A 17444-nucleotide genomic window follows, 5' to 3' on the forward strand; every position below is an offset into this window, starting at 1 on the left:
AATTCTGAACAAAAATCTCCTTCAGTTGACTCCACCACGGAGCGCAACCATGCATGATCATGTTACTGCTGGTATGATTTAAATACATTAGGCATGTTGGATCCTGGCATCTCTCCTCAGTTATAGCTTTCTGGTTCTTATATATCCTTGATATTTGAGATAACAAAACATACAAATGAACGACAAACATACAAATGAACGACATATTTTTATTACATAATTAGGTAAATCGATTTCAATTATAATATAACTTGAAGCATTGGCAAATTAAATAGTAAATGAGGAGAACGGCATCATGAAGCGATGCTTTGGTATCAAGTACAAAGGATTGCATGCATATACTGCATTATATTTGCAACATATTGGATGAGGAAATGTTAAAGGGAGAGTACTGGAAGGGTATCACTACTACAATATTAGCTTTAGGTGGCGGATGATAGTGACGGATTTAGAAAAATACTGTCGGATAAATTATATCCGACACATTATTTAATTAGTGATGGATATTAGAAAAATCATGTCGGTTATATCTGACATAAATTTCTGACGGATAATTACTAGCGGATATTATAAAATTTCTGTCGGTTCCAACATGCCTAAGTTATGTCGGTTTTATAGTATTTTCTGTCAGTTTTATCCGACAGATAGTGCTCTGTCGGTTATATCCGACACAATTTCTGTTGGTTTTAGAGTATTTTCTGACGCTAGCAATTCTGTCGCTTATGATATCCGTCACTGCATCCATTTTCTGTTGGATTTTGCTTAATATCCGACAGTAATATATGTTTTTTGTCGGTTATGATAGCGACACTAATAAATGGTTTTGTAGTAGTGTGAAAAAGGTTGTAAAACCCGCAATCAAAATGTCCTTCAGCCACCTCACGCAACGGAGCCCACTCACTTAGAGGTCAACAATGTCCCCCTCTCCGTCGGAAGCCACGAGATCTTGACTTGGAGTTTCGATGCGAGTAACATGTTGGGAACAAACGCCTCCCTCCCCGTCGACAACCACAACATCTTTCGTTGATTTTCGATGTGAGAGATTTGTTTGTTAAGCTGCCAAAGCATTCTCTTAATCTCTTCCATGTCACACGGGTAACTCTTGAGAATGAGTCCGACCTTGCATAGGCTTATAAGTAAGTTGGACTACTCCACATATTGCCAATTAGTTTTTTTATGGTGGAACCTCAACTTTATTTAGTAACCATGTTGATGAACTTCTATCTGTTTGTCCCTGATATCACATGTTGTAAGCAATGAAATTCCACTCCACGTATTCCACTCCACATACAATTGTCCCTGATACCAACTGATGCAGATTCGGAAGGGCACACATCAACAGCAACCACACGGACACACGAGAAAGAGATAAAACGCTAGGAACCCATACCGCTCAAAGAGCAATATTCTATAATAATATTCTAAAAGTATCCTGAACCCTATATTACATTGTGCTTAAAAAATAGAGAAAATAACCTAGAGCCTTAACAAGGAATAACACATAATAAAAATACTTAATTTCCTTGTCTAATAAGTAAGTATGGAAAATAAATAAAAAATATAATAGACTATAAAATAAGAATTAATCCCTTGATTTTGCATCAGTTGTCTAGTGAAGATGGTGAGTAGGGTTCTTGATATTAAATCAAAATAGTGAAATAATGTCATTGTAGGCAAAAAAATTTATTCCTTCGGTATAAAGTTCCATCCACAGTTCTTACGAAAGCTAGCATCTTTCGACTTAAAACACACACCCAAAAACAAAAATATTTCATCATTGCCATCACAACCTTATACGACCACTTTATCATGGTCATAATCACTATTTCAAATATTAAAAAAAAAACATATTATAAATTGTTGTCTATAACAATCCGTATAATTCTATTAAAGTTCATGATAAAAGTCTCACAAACTCTTTTAAAATCCTTGTGTAATTCAATTAAAATATGCATGAATCCTACAGAAGTCAAGTAACTCTCTCAAAATCCATGTGTTCATAACTCTATGAAACTCCATCACACTGTATACAATACACCCCCCTTATACCTATATGCAAGAAAGCATTCTTCATATACAAATCAATCATAAGAGATGTGTAACTTCTCTTAATTTGCAAGTCAATATGTATAATATAAATAAATTAATGTAACAGTTCTGAATCCTCTTTCCTTCCTTAATAATATAAATATTTTTGTAAAAAAAAAAAAAAGCGAAGTCCAAACCAGGTTGGTCTGAGATGCAAGTAATACGAACTACGAATTCATGAAACTTCATTAGCTTTGTCTTGCAACTTTGGTAAGACAAACCTCGTGTGAAAGGACATACTGTGAAGACTGATGAGAAATGGATATATAGTAGTTTACTGCATGGCCACGGTCCTTGGTGAAGGAAGGTTTGGACTCTAAAGTCAGAAATTGGACAGCAAGGCCATTACTTATGTCTCACTGATCGGGTGAAGCTGTCACATGTGATTTCCATGCATTCGTTTTTTTCTTTAGGCACGTTCCTTGTTTTTTGTTTTTTGGCTTTAAAATTGAATAAAAAACAAACTAAATAAGAGTGGTGCAAAAGAGAAAAATGGTGTGTGAAACATTAAAATTTCAGTGCTAATCACACTGATACATTGTTCAAATGTTATCACATCACAGTTCTTTACCTTTAGGTGTTGGTTTTTATCATAAAAAGCCTTAGCGCTATTTGTAGTGGAACCATTCATTTAGGGTAATAATATACTATGTCAAGTTTTCTGATGTGAGATTGAATAATTCTTCAACACTAAAATCATTTCCTTTTAATTCTCTAAAAGCTAATAACCTTCGAAAATCCATCTCTGTACCTAATTTCAACACTATTTATACCACATTCTAGTTATGCTAGCTAGAGTAATCGGTCTCAGCTACTGAATATCTATACAATTAATATGGATTTCAAAGCTGTGATCCTTCTGTTTGCCTCCATTCTCTTACTTACTACAAAGGTATTTAATTATGAATGGAAAATTTGCATGATGATTTCTTTACATGTTATATCTTTAATTTTTCTTATGTTTCTGAAATATTCAATGATACTGTAACTTTCTAGGTCTCATCTACTCATGATCAGGAACTCAAGATAAAGGTATTAATCATGTATATCTTTATTTTAAAACCATATTGTTGATTATTTAAGTGCACTTTACTGTCCTGTTCCGTTGATCATATTAGCTTATACATTACTAATTTTAATTACGAACAGAATCAGAGTGAACGCCGTAGTTTATTTAATATTTGGATATATCCACGCATTCCATTTTGGAGCCCAGCATTCAGGGATCCATATCAACCAAAACGTCCACTGTATAAACCGGAGGCTCCCATAGTAATGGAGGCCACGCCACCCACTTCCGATGCAACTCCACCACCATCGGCGAATACCAGCTCAGGTATATATATACACGTAACTCTAGTTTCATGATTAATGTGAATAATATATATATATATATATATATATATTCAATTAATATTAAATACTATATGTGTGGTTGCTGATTAACTACAAAAAATTCTGTGGGCTTGGAGATTGCTTCAAGTTGTGTGACGTGAGGTGCAAAATCGAAAAGAACAAGAAGATCTGCAGGAAATCGTGCATGTTATGCTGTGCCCGCTGCAAATGTGTTCCGCCGGGAGACTACGGCACCAACATGGACAAGTGTGGCAAATGCTATAGTACTGATATACAGTATCACGGACACAAGTGCCCTTGACCTATATATTAATCTTGTAATTAATCAACTAATTAAGCATGAAGTCGAGATAATTATTAAGTATTATGAGGATTGATCGTAAAGGACAAAAAATAAAAGGCCAATATATATAATTATATATATATGGTATTTATATGGCCTACGCGTCCCATATTTCAATAGTAATTATTGTTCGTTTAAACTTCGAAACTTCAATAGTAGAATTATATTCAATTGTCCAATGTCAATGGCATAAACTTAGTATAACAATTAATGAAGTCTATGAATAAATAATACATCCTTTTAATTAAATATATGGATTGTATGGTTTTAGATTTGAGATATTCCAAAGGACTCTTCATGGACTCTATGCTTTCTTATGTTTTATAATCTTGACATGAGAATTGACGTTAAACTGTAAGATGATAAAGAATCCATGAAAAGTTTCACTTTAAGAGTCCCTCGCAGTCCAGCTAAACATATTAGCATTTATCTTTAGTTTTAGCACTCTTTGGGATCGTCACCCTTGCAGTCCAGCTAAACACATTGGTACAAGTCTCATCTGCAATCTGGTGCTTGTTTTATCCAAAAGAACAAGAATTGTTTCATTGAAATCAGCTCCAATGAAAGTAACACATACATAAGTACACACAGAAGAATCTACGAAATTGCATGCATAAATAGGTGAGAACAAGTACAACAAATGCAAAACCAATTATCGACTCTTTGTTGGTCCAACTTTCGTGCATCAACAGTATATACAAAATGGCTTTCCAGAATCACAAGGTTGCAGCCATGTTGTTCGTTTGGGTTGCAATTGCTAGCTTGGTGCTGACTGTTTCTGCAGAAGTTAGCACTCCAGCCCCTGCCCCATCCGCAGCACCAACTGCTCTAATTACAGCATTTCCAGTGTCAATGCTGATTGGTTTTTTGGGGTTCATAATTTATCTCTTTTGATTAGTACAATATGTACGCTAAGCCTTTTGGATTAGGCTAGAATATCATGTTTGGTTGCTGTTGGCTCTTATGATGTGCATGCCAATCCCCAAATATGTCATATACATGGTTAAGTTCTGTATTAATAGTGCTTGTAAGTTGTAACAGCTTTGCTTGGATATTTCATATATATGGTTTTCCCTTAATTTGTTGCAACATTCCACTCGATCACGAGAAAGATTGTATTATTATTGTGTCGTGTTAGTACATGGTGTGGCATAATCAATGAAAACCTTATGGATATAACATTAAAGTATAAACTCATCGTCTACTCATACTATGAAATATTGAGGCCATTCATTATCGTAAATAATTTATTAATGCATGCTTTGCAAAAAATAAAAGCTGAAAAATGAAAATATATGCTTTCAAATAAAGCTCTCAACAAACAAAAGATGTAGCTTCTGCTAATTGAACGTATGACGTTTCACCCTTTTGTATTAAATTTTCTGGTTTCCAAATTAAAGTAGTTTAGAAATCGGTTTGTAGCAGATCATTTGTGTCGCAAAAGACAACGGCAGAGGAGAATAAGAAGGCATTTTCTCTCCTTCAATGTAGGGAAGCAGCACAAGTTAGCCAAAGTTAGGTAGTAGCTCAGCTGAAATTCCTCCCCAAACTTTCCAAATTTGACTAAATTAACTATAAAATCAAATAATTCATGATAATCCAAAAATAAATAATAAGGTGGTGCTATCCACGTACTCATTTTTATTTTTCACACACCATTTGTTAATTTTTTCCCTTTGATATTCTCCAATTCATTCGATCTAAAGGCCGAAAATTAAGAAGAGGTGCGAGAAGTAAAAAGGAGTGTGTGGATAACATTGTCCTAAATAATATTACACCACTGCGTAAGTTCAAACTCTGTCGGCTTCCTAATCTAACATTTAATATAAAAAATCTATGGTTTGACAAAAAAGAAAATTAATATTACACATTCTGACACTGAGCTTCTAGGCCTCGGCCCATTCAACAATATCATCTCCTAAAATATAGGCCCAATGGGCCCACAATATTTCCTGAAAGAAGAGTAAGACTGCAAGAAAGAGAAAAAAGGAGCGAAAGTGTTGAACAACGACTGTGACGATCGGGAAGAAAATTGGCGGAGTTAAAATGGCGGACGGCAGAGATGCGGCGGAAGGAAGCAACGCCATAGCAAGCACGCGGAGAAGACGACGGATATGGCTGAAGAGAAAAGAGAAATGGCTGGTAGTACTGGGCGTAGTTCTCCACGCTGTTTACATGCTCAGCATCTTTGACATCTACTTCAAGTCCCCCATTGTCCACGGCATGGATCCCGTCACCCCCCGCTTCTCCGCTCCTGCAAAACGCCTCGTTTTGCTCGTCGGTACGTCCAATTTTCCCGGTAAAATTCCTCTGTCTTCTTATTCGAGTGTGCTATGAAAGTTTGGAGCTTCTGCTGCAGCTGATGGGCTGCGAGCCGACAAATTCTTCGAGTCGGATTCCGACGGGAACTTCAGAGCACCGTTTTTGAGAAGTGTTATGAGAGAGAAAGGTCGGTGGGGAGTGTCGCACGCTCGTCCGCCGACGGAGTCGAGGCCTGGACATGTTGCTATCATTGCTGGGTTCTATGAGGATCCCAGTGCTGTTACGAAAGGTTTAATCTTTTTTTTTAATTTTTTAATTTTTTCAGCATTTATACAGATGAAATTTGGCTTCCTGAAGAAACCCAAATCGTGTTTTCAGGGTGGAAAGCTAACCCTGTTGAATTCGATTCGGTTTTTAATCGAAGCCGGCATACTTTTTCTTATGGTAGTCCGGATATAGTTCCGATTTTCTGCGCTGCATTGCCTCACAGCACCTGGAATAGTTACCCTCATGAATTTGAAGACTTTGCTACTGGTTTGATTTCAAACTTTCATCACATTGTTTCAGTTACAACTTGTTATGTCTGTTTTCGTTTTCGGTTTACTGGATTGTTTTCAGTCTTTTAGCACATTGCTACTGGTGAAGTTTAAATATTTGGTAATTGCGTATGATGCTTTCTTTTATCAATATGTATGTGTTAATGCAGATGCTTCCTTTCTGGATGAGTGGTCTTTTGATCAATTTCAGAGCCTTCTGAATCGGTCCAAAGAAGACCAGAAGTTGAAGGAGTTACTCTTACAGGATAATCTTGTTGTGTTTTTGCACTTACTTGGCTGTGATTCAAATGGTCATGCGCATAGGCCCTTTTCGTCCATATATCTCAATAATGTTGCGGTTGTTGACAGTATAGCTGAAAGGGTTTATAATCTTCTTGAAGATTATTACAAGGACAATTGTACTGCATATGTATTTACCGCTGATCATGGAATGCATGATAAAGGTTGGAATTAATTCATTCACTTATATAGAAATTTTTTGCTCTTCTTTTTTCACTGAATTGTTATAAGTTTTTATCTTCATCATTTTTTCCCCCTTGTAACAGTTCTTACGTGTTATAATTTTACTGATAGGCAGCCATGGAGATGGACATCCTTCAAACACTGATACTCCCCTAGTTGTTTGGGGAGCAGGTGTTAAACATCCCAAGCCAGTCTCCAACCATTCTGATTGCAGTTTTCGTTTTGTTGATGATCATATGCATGATGCGCCAACACCTAAAGAATGGGGCCTTCATGGCATTGAAAGGGTGGATGTTAATCAAGCTGATATTGCACCTCTCATGGTTGTACAATTTGCTTTCCCAACTTTTTTCCCCTTTAAACTACCTTTCAAGTTTAATCACTCTTATTTGCTGATTGAGTTTTCTGGCAGTCAACTCTTCTTGGTTTGCCTGGTCCTGTAAACTCAGTTGGAAGTTTACCTCTTGATTACATAGACATGACAAAGGTATAGTCAACCAGTTTGATTGACGACTTTATCTTTTCGTTGTAAAGGATGTAAAATGTTATCACTTTTATCTTTGCCTGCATATGCATATTCTATTCGATGAGTTTTCTGGTTATTTGGTAGACAGCTGAATTTTCTCTTTTCGTTTAATTTTCCAGGAAGATGAAGCTGAAGCTGTGGTTGCAAACTCAAAGCAAATTCTCAACCAGTTTCTTAGGAAGTCACGTATCCTTTTGTTATCTGATTACACACACACACACACACACACACACACATATTTATGCGCTATAGATGACAACAAGGCATCACTTCCTTTAATCATAACATATCCAATTCGTTTAATGAAATAGCATATTAAGTTTAAAACTGTTGTTATATCTGATTCTACTGGAGTTTTGAGGAGCGAAAGGAGGTAGACACGTCCTTTTTATTGATCTTGGATTTCTTGACAAAATTAGAAACAAAGGAGGCAAATTCATTAAATTTTAAGCCTTTCAAACCACTGGCCGATTATTCCTCCCTATTGGATCAGATTGAGGATCTAATATCTAATACAGACTATGAAGCTGCAAGGAAGCTGTCTGAAGATCTCAGGGATTTGGCTTTGAAAGGACTACACTATTTCCAAACTTACGATTGGCTGATGCTCATGACAGTAATTATTCTTGGGTATATCGGTTGGATGACCTATATTCTTCTCCATGTGTTGCAATCTTATACTTCATTGGCAGGGTATATGTTTAGAAAGGAGCAAGCAGATCACCGGACAGATAATACCAGAAAAGTAATGTTTGTGTAAGCTTGACCTCTTGTAAGCTTTGATAGCGATTTCTAAATTGAAGGACGTAATTCTAAAAAAACCTATGTTTTTTGTTAAAAAAAAATAAAAAATAAAAAATAAAAGACGTTTGTGACTATATTATATATGAAATTTGAACATCTAGAAGTGTTAATATTCACCCTGTAATGTAACCCATAAATCTCATTATTTTCTGTAGGTACAACTTTGTGGATGCCTTTTTCTGGGACTACTTAGTATAGTACTGTTTATGGAGCGTTCTCCTCCTCTTTACCACACATACACGTCAATGACAGTATTTCTATGGACACAAATATTTAGTGAATATTGGTTCATCAAAGCATTATGGAAAGATTTATATGGAAGAAGAATCAATTACTTTGTGAAAATTCTAGCCACTGGTGCTTTCTCAGTATTCATTCTTGAATTCCTGGTATTGAATCAGAACTGTAATTTTTCACACTGCAAGCCATGGGATTATTGTACCCTACAATCCTGAACAGCGTCTTTTGGTGATTCCTGCAGGTTAATAGCTTTACTGAGAGGAAGCTATACACTTGGTGTTTCCTAGTTTCCGGAGTCATATCCTTTCTCTATCTCTTAAAATCAATTCCATGGAGATCTGGCATACCAATCTTTGTTTGTGCTGCATGTTGGTTCTTGTCTGTATTTACTTTGATGCCAGCAGAAATTCCAGATAATAATCGTCTAGTGTAAGTCATCTTAATTCCTGAATGTTTCTTTCAGGTGTGTGCATGTGTTGGGTCGGGGGTTAATTTTTCAAATAGTTATGACTTCATTGTAAATGTAAGGAACTTCAGAATTGTTAGCACAATCTCTAATTCAACCAATACCTTTATTGTGCTCACATCTTTGTATGGGAAGGCTGGGCTTTGTTGAGATTTCCTTCTTTCTAGGAGGGTAAACCTGGTATGTGTTCAAAGCACAAACCCAGCACGTGCCAATATTACTATTTGCAGGAACTCGAATCAGCTTTGATAATTGTGTTTGTTATGTTTGTGTAAAATTAAGAAATGAATTGAATGCACATTTGATTAATCAATAAAGATTAAGCTAATTATGAAGCTTTTGTGACGAATCATGTTTGCAGGATTTGGAGTGGAGTTATGATTATTATGATCGGAGTAGCTGCCAGACTGCTAGATCTGCGCACTGAAGGAAAGTATTGGCTAAGTATCTGTAATCATGACAAGAAGAAACCTAAATTTCCCATGCTCTTCCAGTTACAGGTGCTTAACCTATCTCTGTACTTGGTTGGTTTGGAAAGAATATAAAGTAACTTAACAAGTCTGGAGATAAATTTTAGATTTTTGGACCTTTGTGAATTAGGCTCTTTTGGTTGGATTGTCATCCATGATGGTGTCGATATCAACCTCTCATAGAACAGAGAAGCAGGAACTACTCGCTGTGCACCAGATCATAAATTGGTCCATCGCTGGTATGCATTCCAACTCTTCCCTATTAGGTTAATATTTATACTTCTATTCGGGCCTTTTAACATATCCGGCTTGTAAGTTATTTTCTCTTTATAATTGATATGTCAGTTGACAGGTATTTAATGCCTGAAAAGTTTATAACTGCAAATTACATGTCTATTGATATTGATCTTTAATTTGTCGGGTCATAGGTTTCTCGATGGTACTTCCATTATTTTCAGCAAATGGTCTCTTGTCCCGGCTTACTTCCATATTTCTCGGTTTTGCTCCCACATTTCTTCTATTATCTATCGGGTACAGTCCATCCATATGCTAACTTTTATGGTTGCCTTCATTTAACAGTTTTTTTAATATGCATAATGTTAGGATGATTTTTTTGATCTTTTCCTTCATTCTCAAAACATATGCAGATATGAAGCTGTTTTCTACGGTGCTCTGGCCCTTGTACTCATCTCTTGGATACTAGTTGAAAACACACTTATTTACTCAAGTAAGGTGAAAAGGTTGTCAAGTTCCTTTAGCGATATGGAGGATAATGTCATACTTGATGGTAGATACTTACAGCTGTCTGACGTGAGAATTCCGTTAATCTTTGTAAGTCCTTTCTCTTTTCTTTTTGGAAAATATTTATCTGATTGTTGGAGAAATTTAATGATATACATTGCCCACTCTTTTTGATAATTTTACTGCTCATCATGGTAATCTCCGATGTCTTTTGTGGTTTTAGATGGTTTTATTCAACGTTGCTTTCTTTGGAACGGGAAACTTTGCGAGTATTGCAAGTTTTGAGATTTCATCAGTGTATCGGTTCATTACTGTCTTCAGTGTAAGTGAAGGGTGAACTTTCCTCAGTATTTATCAGATTAGTCGCTATTACTTACCTGATATTATTTGGTTCTAATTGCAGCCGTTTCTCATGGCCGCCTTACTTATCTTCAAGTTATTCATTCCGTTCCTGCTAGTCATGTAAGTACAGTTACAATTTTGTGTGTGATACGTGGTTGCAAGCTGTTGAAACATCCTTCTTTTAAGCCATAAGAAATTGTAAGCAATTGGGTTCTCATATAATTTGTGTTCGACTGACTTGCAGATGTGTATTCAGTGCAATAACAAAGCTAAACCGACTTCCACGGTTGGCATGCTATTTTCTCGTTATACTATTTTCAGACGTAATGACTATGCATTTTTTCTTCCTGGTAAGTTACTATACTCTTCAGATTTTGGACTCGTAAATTTTTCTCACCGCACCTGTCTCTTGTAACAATACGAGAGTACCCAATAAAGTAACCACACTATACATACTACACATGCATGGACGAATGCTTCTTATCATACAGCATCAGAACAATCGTTTCTAGCAAACCCTACTGACAGTTTTTATCGTTGTTAGGTCCGGAATACAGGAAGCTGGATGGAAATTGGTAACAGCATCAGCCACTTCGGAATCATGAGTGCTCAAGTTGTCTTTGTGCTTTTGCTCTTTGCTCTCACGAACATATACACGAAAGATATCGACATTGGTTCAGTGGACTGCTCCTCTCGGAAAGCAATGTAGGTCGTGTTAAATTGGGACTTTGGGCATCAAAATAAGTCACCAGTGTTCAGGAAAAGCGAGCATTAACGCTGCTAAGGCACACGTCTTGCGGTCTTCTGCAATTTTTTGCCGTTTATTCCTGCAACTGCTGATTGCTCGTACAAAGTTCGATTGAAATTTAATGAGAGTCAGAGCAATGCGATTTTCCAAGTGTTCCCCAAAGATCCCACAACGTTCGATTGAAATTTTGGCACTCTCCTCACATGTCTTGATTAGTTGATACGATTTAACCAGTTATCCCATTTAGTTATTCATTGATCAATTTTGTAACTACATTTAACCAGTACATACTCCTCTTTTGGCTGTCTGAAATATTTGATTGATCGTAGATACTATCTTCCATCTCGAAACAATAAAAGTCGGCCTTATATTGGGAGAAATTCTTGGCTACGAACGACCAGACCACATGGTTGTTTAAGAGCATCTTTAACCAGAGTCCCATCACTATTTTTGAAGAATCATTTACGAACTTAAAGGGAATATACTTGTTCCTAAAAGAAAATTAGTTCCAATGGAGTGTCTTATAGTATAATCTTTAAATTTAAGGACTATGAATTAAAAAATCATTGTTAATTTCACAAGGAGAAACCTTAAAAAACTTTCACAACCGTTGTTTTCTCATCAAACAAAAGAGAAAAGTAACAGGACCTGCCCCGTTGGAAGCTGCCCAGTATTTTAGAGTTCCATCACGTGCTCGCGTGCTGGGGACTTTCCTCGAAGAAAGATGGTAATCTACTATAAAATCAAAAGTAACGTTATCTACATACTTATTTTACTTTTAAAACATCCCTATACAATCCTTAATTGTAAAGTAATTGTAAGGTAATTGCGATCCACTGGAAGTCACCAAGTATAGAAACAAACATTGGAGATGCTCTAATTGCACGCACAAAACACCCATTCTTGCCGATGGTCCCACCCTGCGCCCCTTGCGCGCATGCGAGCGTTCGTACTCAAGGATTGCCCCTTGTAATTGTAAAAGCAAATAATAGAAAAAGACGACCATATGGTATTGCTGGTAGGTGAACTGGGAAAGAAACAGAACGGTCAACGGCCATACCCGAGCTCTCAGATTCACTAGTTAGATTCCTTTGTAAATTTCTTTGCATCCTTCCGCGAACGTTCAGTCGTTAAAATCAGCAATGTATTAAATATTCATTGCAGGAAGCAAGAGGGAATAAATAATGCAAGTGGGAATAATTAACCTGAATTTTAACACGCAAACGTACAAAAGAAGACAAGGAAAAGCTACGAGGCAAAGGTCTAGGGCCCTCCCTTTTCCTCCGAGAAACTTTCAGGAACAAGTTGCGTGGACGACGACCTAGACTTTGCTGTGCATCGTCGACTTGGTGGGAAGTTTCGTCGTGGGGCCTTTTGATTGGTGAGACAAAGACGTCCATAATATTTAATAACGATAGGATTGATTCGTATTCTATATAAAGAGAGACATATTGACCATTCCGGTATCCTCTTCTCTCCATCTACTGTGTGTTCTAAGCAGATCGGCAAAAGCTTGAAGATGAACGACCAGTAAGTCAACTTCGACTTCAAACTCCTCCGATCCTTGTTTTTCTTTGAATCCTTTGCCATGATTTTTCTTGTGTTGTCTTGATTAAGCGGAAAATGGTCTGGAATGGCTAAAAGTGTGTTTTGCAACTATCAAAAGTTCTTGCGGTTAAATCTGGCAAAAAAAACTTGCAAAACGCTTTTAGATAGACGGTATAAGCTCTTTTCGGAGAAGCGTGTGCTATGTCCGCCTTCTACAAGCACTTCTATATTTTCAAGTGCTTTTTCGAATAGCACTTGAGTATTTAATTAACATTTCTATATGTTCATGGTAAAAGATAAGTGCTTATGAGTGAAGTGAATCTTACGAAATACAATAGCTTAATAATCGTCCTTATAGTTTACCAAAGTGCAATTTCATTCTTACAAGTATTTTGCTAAAGTGATTTATGACCGCACGATATACGATGAACGGAAGTGATTGGAGGATCCTCTTGGGTCATACACCTCTTAATTTTCGGATCGTCAGATCAAATGAAGTGAGGAAGATCAATGAACAATAATTAACAAGGTTGTGTGAGAGGTGCAAAATGGGTTGGAGAATAACACTTTGCTAGAAATATAACGAAATTTCTATAGAAAACTAGCTTGTTTGAAATATTTTTTAAACCAATTTTTAGTACAAATGAAAAAAAAGCTTGGAAAAGCACATGCAGTGCTTCCTTGCAAAAAGCACGTAACTAGTGTTTTTTGAAGGAAGCACTTTAAACGCTTCTTATAAGTGTTTTTGGAATCTAAAAATATTTTCTTTAAAAACGTTTTTAATTATTTTAAAACCATTTTCAAACGAAATGCAATTAAAAATACTTTTGGTGGTTAGACTGACATTTTCAGCTATTTCAACAGATGTTTCAAGCATGTTTGTTATTATAGTTGGATGCTATTTGCTTACACCCTCCATTTAACTTTGCTTCAATTTTTTGTTGGTGATGACAGCATTAGCAGTGCTGGGCTTGAACTAGCAAATGTGCTGGTGACTTCTCTTCCCCTGCACCAGTCATGGAACGCGGTTCTTGATCAGAAGCAAAAGCTCCCCCCAGCTGCTGATCCAAACCAAAAAATGGCCTTGGACATTAGTGAAACCAAGCACTCAAACACCACCATCATATCTTTTCTTACTTCACCCGTCACGCTTCACGATCAACAAGCGATGGTTTCGTTTACTCCCAAGAACGCAGATTTTTCTCTCTTTGAGTTTTTGTGCGGCAAAAACACCCCAAGTTTCTCCATCAATGAATTGGCAATCAACTTCTTCAAATTGAACCTCACAAACCTCGATATTTGGCGAAAAAAGGTGAGTATTATTGTCTTTCTGATAACTGATAATGTTTAACCGCTTTGACGACTCTTAATGTTAGTGAGAAACAGTTAAAAATCATATTTATATTGCTAGATTACTTTTCACTTATTTAGTTTGGCTTCTTTGACAAACTGTTTATGTTAACAAAAAATGCTTACAAATCCCTCATTTATAGAGTTATAAAAGCCGGATATATTAACAGTGGAGTCCTTTCTTTGTTTGTTTCAAAACCGAGTTTAAGTTTTTTTTTGTTTTTTTTACTATGAATGTAGTTTGAGGAACTTATTTATAAAGACGTCTCCGAATTGATTATATAGAAGTTCAGTAATTGACCAACTTTTATGTAATATTTCAGCTGGTAGAAAGCAGCAAATCCTCACGGATAGTTATCACTGGACATTCTTTTGGAGGTGCTGTGGCTACCCTTTTCACCCTATGGCTGCTGCAAAGCCTTGACTTGTCGAAAGCGAAACGCCCCCTTTGCATCACTTTCGGTTCACCCTTGATCGGTGACGAACAACTCCGAAAATGTGTGTTGGAATTCTCAACATGGAGTTCTTGCTTCTTGAATGTAGCCTCCATCAATGATCCTGTACCTAAAGTCTTCCTAACTTCGCAAGGGAGTGGTTATAAGCCTTTCGGAACATTCCTACTGTGCTCCTCTTCGGGTGGTTCTTGCATTGAGGACGCTGATGCCATTTTGCAACTATTGGTGGAAACCAGCTCTCAGTGTGTTCAAAATCCAGTTCCGAATTCAGGGACTCAGTTGTTTGATTACGGAAAGATTTTGAATGATCTCAAGACCAAGGCATTGTTTAGAGATGTCTTTGAGTTGGTTGAAGAGGATAGAGTTCCACTTAATGCTGGAATTAAAACACAGTTGGCAGCAATATTAGGCGTTCTCAGCTCACAGGTATCAAACTTTCAACATGAATATCTGATTTGATGATAGATTTTGGGAAATGGTTTCCGCACAAACCTGTGTATTTCTATCTCTTGATTCTCCTTTGATTTATTTAATCCAAAGACTAGAAATAAACACGGGTGTGCAGGGGGAGAATATGATTTTGCGGAAATCACATCCCATGTTTACTTCTAGCTACTAACTTTTCTCTCAACTCCTTTTGTAAAAGTCATTGCAGCAGCAACAACCCCACATAAAATTCGAGAGTCTGATAAAAAAGATGGTCAATCACGAACGTAGACTAGCGATGCAGAAGACGAAGGATTACAGCTCCTTCTTGAAATTGAATGAGGTTAAAAAGTACATGGCCAACATGGAATGGTACAAGAAGGAGTCCAAAGACATGGGAATTGGATACTATGACAGGTACAGAAACACGCGTTACCCGAGTGACATTAATGCCGATGAGTTCAAGAAGAGGCTGTCAATTTATTGGCATGACACGGTTACTGAAGCTGAGAGCAAACCACAGAAAGAAGGAGGCGCAATGCGTATCCGTTTTCTTTATGGTGGAACGAATTACAGAAGGATGATCGAACCGCTTCACATTGCTGAGTACTACAGGGAAGGTGGAAAAAATTACAAAGAGAAAAGGCCTCGACATTTTGTTCTTTTGGAGCAATGGTTCAATGAGGAGGAGAAAAAGAAGAGGGAAAAGAAAGAGAGGGAAGAAAGGGAGAACCCGCAACAGCGCAGCGCAAGCAAGTCCAACCCAAAAGCGAACAGTGTGGCTTCTAGTCTGAATGATGATTCTTGTTTTTGGGTGCACGTCGAGGAAGCACTTATCTTGTGCGACGAACTAGCGAGTAATCCACATGCCAAGCAAAAGCTGATCGAATTTGAGTGTTACGTGCTGGATACGCTCAAGAATTTCGCAGTGACACCTGATATTTTCTTGCCGCAGAGCAGCTTCATGCGATGGTGGAACAAGTATAAAGAGATTGTGGGAAGTAGCTACTCCTCAGAACTCACAGAAGTCATGAAGCGTCACACTTATCGCAGGTATGCCGATGGGGTCTCAGTTCTTGCTGGTCTATAATCCAAGATAATTAAGTTTTAAGCAATCAATTAAATCAGATAAAGCAAGATAAGTTTTGCTGTATTCATCACGATCTTCATAGAGAGAGACGTGCAGTACTTGCAGGACTTGTTGGTGCTACTACGTTTGAATATTTTTGTTTGTGGTTTCTTTTTGTTTTGGGCTCTAGCATCTAGCTCTCTTGTAAGAAAAATAATGTGTGGGGGAGTTGTTTCAGTTATATTGTTGTAATTTCCACTTCATAAAAGTAATGACGTTTGTTGTATTTTGATTTCACTAAGTTTGAGAACTACCCTAATCAGCATTTATAATAAGTTGAAATTTACGTTTGTCGTGGTTTACGTTGTATTACTCTTCATATAAACCTATCAAGTACAAAAGCAGTAAATACATATTTTAGCCAAGTGACTAAGTGTGGAACTGGGATTCAAAGCTAAAGTAGAATTACTTATGTATCCCATAATGTATACCTTCTGATGGCTTTTCACATAGCACGCAACGTGTGATTAAGGAACAAAATGGTATACACCTCGAGATAGGTAAGTCCATCAGCTAGTAAATTAGCTTGATGTAATGTAGTCACGTGACGAGTAAGAAACGAAGAAATGAGTGTACAGCTTGGGACACAGTACATATATATAGTAAAACTACATGTATGTATGCTTTGGGTGAGGCCGGCCAAGAGGGATCTCCATTTTTTTTTCAAAAAATAGGAATTAGTTGTGAGACTCACTCCACATCGAGCTTCAACGGTCTGAACCGTTTATTTATTAAGAAGAAATTAGGTTATCATCATTCCTTTTGCTACTCCATTAATTAAAATCCTATTTTTTTTCAATTTTTGATCAAAGTCCTTGGGTATTAATAACATCATTAATTATTTCAATAATAAAATATTTTTTTATTTCTTAATATATTCATTTAATGTTAAAAATGTTACAATTAGTATATTTATATTTATGACTAAAGTTTTTACCATATATTTTTAGTTTTAGTTTGTACCCATTTTTAATTTGTAATTCTTTTTTAATTTGTACCAATTTTCTTTTCAGTTTTAATTTGTACCCATATATTAATTTCTTTTTGTGCCCATATTTTTTAAAGTTTATTTGTATTTGTACCCATATATTTTTTTTATTTGTACTTTTTATTTTGCTAAATGTACCCATG

At 36.6% G+C, this 17444-nt stretch overlaps 3 protein-coding genes across 3 annotated transcripts; all 3 read left to right on the plus strand.

Moving 5' to 3' along the window:
• The first annotated feature begins 2593 nt into the window (after positions 1-2593).
• On the plus strand, positions 2594-4036 carry LOC103442286 (gibberellin-regulated protein 14-like). The gene is made up of 4 exons (XM_008381065.3): positions 2594-2980; positions 3085-3120; positions 3238-3424; positions 3561-4036. The coding sequence occupies exons 1-4, from the start codon at positions 2924-2926 to the stop codon at positions 3743-3745; spliced, it is 465 nt and encodes a 154-aa protein (XP_008379287.2). The 5' UTR covers positions 2594-2923; the 3' UTR covers positions 3746-4036.
• Positions 4037-5741: 1705 nt separating this feature from the next.
• Positions 5742-11733, plus strand: LOC103411176 (uncharacterized). The gene is made up of 18 exons (XM_008349819.4): positions 5742-6068; positions 6147-6338; positions 6428-6583; positions 6756-7049; positions 7180-7391; positions 7481-7555; positions 7714-7780; positions 8014-8339; positions 8554-8787; positions 8880-9067; positions 9466-9604; positions 9705-9813; positions 10003-10105; positions 10222-10405; positions 10539-10637; positions 10719-10777; positions 10902-11007; positions 11202-11733. Exons 1-18 carry the CDS (start codon positions 5834-5836, stop codon positions 11364-11366), a joined length of 2943 nt encoding a protein of 980 aa, XP_008348041.2. The 5' UTR covers positions 5742-5833; the 3' UTR covers positions 11367-11733.
• Positions 11734-12425: 692 nt separating this feature from the next.
• Positions 12426-16603, plus strand: LOC103428588 (senescence-associated carboxylesterase 101-like). The gene is made up of 4 exons (XM_029107775.2): positions 12426-12935; positions 13908-14265; positions 14627-15184; positions 15405-16603. Exons 1-4 carry the CDS (start codon positions 12925-12927, stop codon positions 16272-16274), a joined length of 1797 nt encoding a protein of 598 aa, XP_028963608.2. The 5' UTR covers positions 12426-12924; the 3' UTR covers positions 16275-16603.
• The last annotated feature ends 841 nt before the right edge of the window (positions 16604-17444 follow it).

This window comes from Malus domestica, chromosome 09, assembly GCF_042453785.1.
Source record: "Malus domestica chromosome 09, GDT2T_hap1".
Taxonomy (NCBI): Eukaryota; Viridiplantae; Streptophyta; class Magnoliopsida; order Rosales; family Rosaceae; genus Malus; species Malus domestica.